The sequence below is a fragment of the Gekko japonicus genome, unplaced genomic scaffold (assembly GCF_001447785.1).
Source record: "Gekko japonicus isolate JY-2015 unplaced genomic scaffold, Gekko_japonicus_V1.1 scaffold37, whole genome shotgun sequence".
NCBI lineage: Eukaryota > Metazoa > Chordata > Lepidosauria > Squamata > Gekkonidae > Gekko > Gekko japonicus.
This window is the reverse complement of record NW_015171503.1, coordinates 3,480,571-3,483,843: the sequence shown is the minus strand read 5'-3', so window position 1 is coordinate 3,483,843 and position 3,273 is coordinate 3,480,571. Positions and strand designations below refer to the sequence as shown.

The 3,273-nt window shown below is 46.7% G+C and overlaps 1 protein-coding gene across 1 annotated transcript in view; it reads right to left on the bottom strand.

Annotated features, from left to right (window-relative positions):
• The window catches only part of KCNJ4 (potassium channel, inwardly rectifying subfamily J, member 4), an 8,702-nt gene extending 5,636 nt beyond the window's left edge, over positions 1-3,066 (bottom strand). Inside the window, exon 1 of the mRNA XM_015419200.1 lies at positions 3,029-3,066. Within this exon, the coding sequence (XP_015274686.1) occupies positions 3,029-3,066 (38 nt within the window). The remainder of the gene's footprint in view (positions 1-3,028) is intronic.
• Positions 3,067-3,273: the final 207 nt, after the last annotated feature.

The window sequence follows — 3,273 nt, the reverse complement described above, 5'->3', positions numbered from 1 at the left end:
GGGAAAGAGGGGAAAAGGGAAAGAAAGAGGGAGAGAAGGAAATAAGGAGGGAAAGAAGGAGAGAAAGAAAGGAGGGAAAGAAAGAAAGAGAGAAGGAAAAAGGACAGAAACAAAGAAAGAGAGGAGGAAAGAGGGAGGGAAAGGAGAGAAGGAAACAAGGAGGGAAAGAAAGAGGGCAGAGGTAGGGAGGGAGGCTCTCCCACCCCCCGATCAAGGGCCCACCCCCCTGTGGCCCACCCTCCAATCAAGCCCCCGCCAACCCAACTTACCCAGGCTGGAGGCGGTGGTGGCGGCCAGCACATGCTGCTACCTGCTCCCAGCCTGACTGAGGGCAGCTGGGAGCTGGGGGCGGGGCTCGCAGAATTGCACACAATATTCCAAATGAGGTTGCACCATTGATTTATACAGGGGCATTATGATGCTGGCTGATTTGTTTTCAGTTCCCTTCCTAATAATCCCCAGCACAGCGTTGGCCTTTTTTATTGCAGTCACACACTGTTTTGACATTTTCAGTGAGTTATCTACTATGACTCCAAGATCTCTCTCTTGGTCAGTTTCCGCCAGTTCGGAGGAGGAGGAGACTGGATTTATACCCCACCCTTCACTCAGAGTCTCAGAGCGGTTTACAATCTCCTTCCCTTCCTCTACCCACAACAGACACCCTTGTGAGGTAGGTGGGGCTGAGAGAGCTCTGAGAGAACAGCTCTGAGAGAACTGTGATTGACCCAAGGTCACCCAGCAGCTGCATGTAGAGGTCAGGACTCCAACCCGGTTCTCCCAGATTATAGTCTGCGCATTTAACCACTACACCAAACTGGCCAAGTAGAGTGCATTGCAGCAATCTAATCTAAGTACCACAGTGGCCAGATCTTTTCTGCCCAGGAAAGGCTGCACTGGCTAACCAGATGAAGGTGGTAAAAACTCCTGGCCGCAGCTGTTGCCTGCTTATTCAAGAGCACCCCCAAACTACAGACCTGTTCCTTGAAGGGGAGAGCAATCCCATCCAGAACAGGTGACACCTTAAGTCCTGGGTCAGATTTTCTGTTTACTAGCCCACAACTGCTCCAAAACTGTCCAGGGTTTCTACAGCCTCCCTGGGATCAGCCAGAGGTGTGAGACAGAGCTGAGTGTCATCTGCTTGCTGGTGACAACCCAGCCCAAATCTCTGGATGTCCTCATCCAGTGGTTTCATGTAGATGTTGAAGACGTTATATGGAATATGTTGCAACACTGTAGTGCTCAGCTAGAACTATATGTTTGATGGGTGCCCACATACTGTCCCCTCAACAAGGAAACTCACAACACAGTGGCCTCCAGGGTCTGATTTGCAAAGGGAAGCCAGTGCAATCCGCAGGACAGACTAGGGGCATGTGGTTTCGTAACATTTTGACTCTGAACTGCATTAGGTTGAAAGTTTCTATTTTCTGTTCCATTCTCTTTGTTGATCTAATTGTGCATCTGTGGCAATGTTTATACACTTCCTGAGTTCTAGACAATTCTGTTGCTACAGCAACAAGCGTGTCTCCCAGAGTCCTATATCCAAAGCCAAAGGTGTAATTTAGAAATCAACAGACAAAAGGGTTGGCAGATACCCTGAAAGAAACTCCCTCTCTCCAAGAGCAGTTTGACCTGCCTTTATCTCTTTCCCCCACAAAATATGTCACTGTCTTTCCATTTTAACATGAGGAGAGTTGATGCTACTGTTACATCACAGAAACTTCAGTCTGACATCACCATTTTTTTCAGATGCTGCTGTTTTAGTAAACATTTTAAACTGTGGACACAAGAAAATATGTACCCACAATACTATGTCTTCAAGGGGAATTCTTCACTTTGGTCTCTCCAAATGTCTTCCTTTCTATCCACTGATACATCTTTATGATCGAATCATCACTCGTGTTGCCCTGTTTTTAGGATAGCAAGGTTGGATATTTTCAATAGGTTTCCCTGGCAAAGATGCTGGTGTTATTGCTAGAGAGCTTTTCTGGTTGCCCTTTGGAGTAGAGCTATCAAAAGGGCTAGCTCTGTAAGGTTCCAAGCAGTTGTGATCTGGAACTGGTGGATCGTGATCCGCATTTTGAATGGAGGGTAGACAGTATTTAATTTTTTCCAGTCATTCATCCTATTTCCCCCCCAACCTAGATAAGACTTTGAGTATCTCTTTTTCTCTCTATTACTTTTTCACACAATGACTGATTAATTTGTGGACACAGAGCACAGTGCCACAGGACATCAGGATGGCCACTAGTTGACTTCCAAATGGGATTAGACGTTCACAGAGGATAGGTCCATCAGTGGTGATTTGCTGTGGCACATGTAAAGCTATCTTATGCTGAGTCAGACCACTGATCTATCAAGGACATCATTGTCTACTCTGTACGGCAGTGTCTGTCCAGGGTCTCAGGCAGGGGTCTTTCTCAACACTTACTACCTGATCCCTTTAATCAGAGAACTCAAGGATTGAACCTGTTACCTTCTGTATGTGAAGCCATGTCTCTGTCACAGAGCCATAGCCCCTCCCCTAAAGGATATCTAAACAGAACCTTCAGGTTCAGAAGCTACTTTCACCTGAATACCAGTTGCTAGGGAGACAACAACACAAGGGGAGTGCTTATCTTCCATATCTTCCATGTCTGGCCAGAGAACCTTCAGGGGCATTTTGTGGGCCACTGTGGGAGACAGTATGTCGGACAAGACTGGTCTCATCTTGCAGAGCTCTTCTTATGTTCTTAATGAGCCATTTTGGTTCATGTCTTGTCATTCATTCGTTACTTCCCTGTTCATAATTCAATTCAGTCACCCTGTTATCCACAGCATTTATGTGCTTCTCTACCACAAGTGCCTCAGAGGTGCTCGATTTAAAGATTCAGCAGGGCACATGGTACAAACAGTGTGGGAAGTATGCAGCACAAAACATATCAAGTGGTAATTTAAGAAGCCATATGCTAATCTGAAGGAGAAGCATGTGGCCAACAGAAGGTTAAGATGAATATTGTAGAACGGAGGCTGGCTGGCTGGGGTCACTCACCTGTTTACCCTGATGCTGCCCATGACTCGCTTTATCATGAGGTACCTCTCGCAACAGAGGCCAGAGTTTATAGGTGCTGTGTGTGAAAGTGTGTGGAACACACAGGACCAGGCAGTGGCGTCTCAGTCTCGATGCTCAGCGGCAGCAGACATGCCAGCAAGTCTTTATGGAGTAGACACCTATGGAAGACAAAAATGCAGAAGAAAATGACAGGTTCGAATCCCATCCTCGTCGCCAATTGTTAG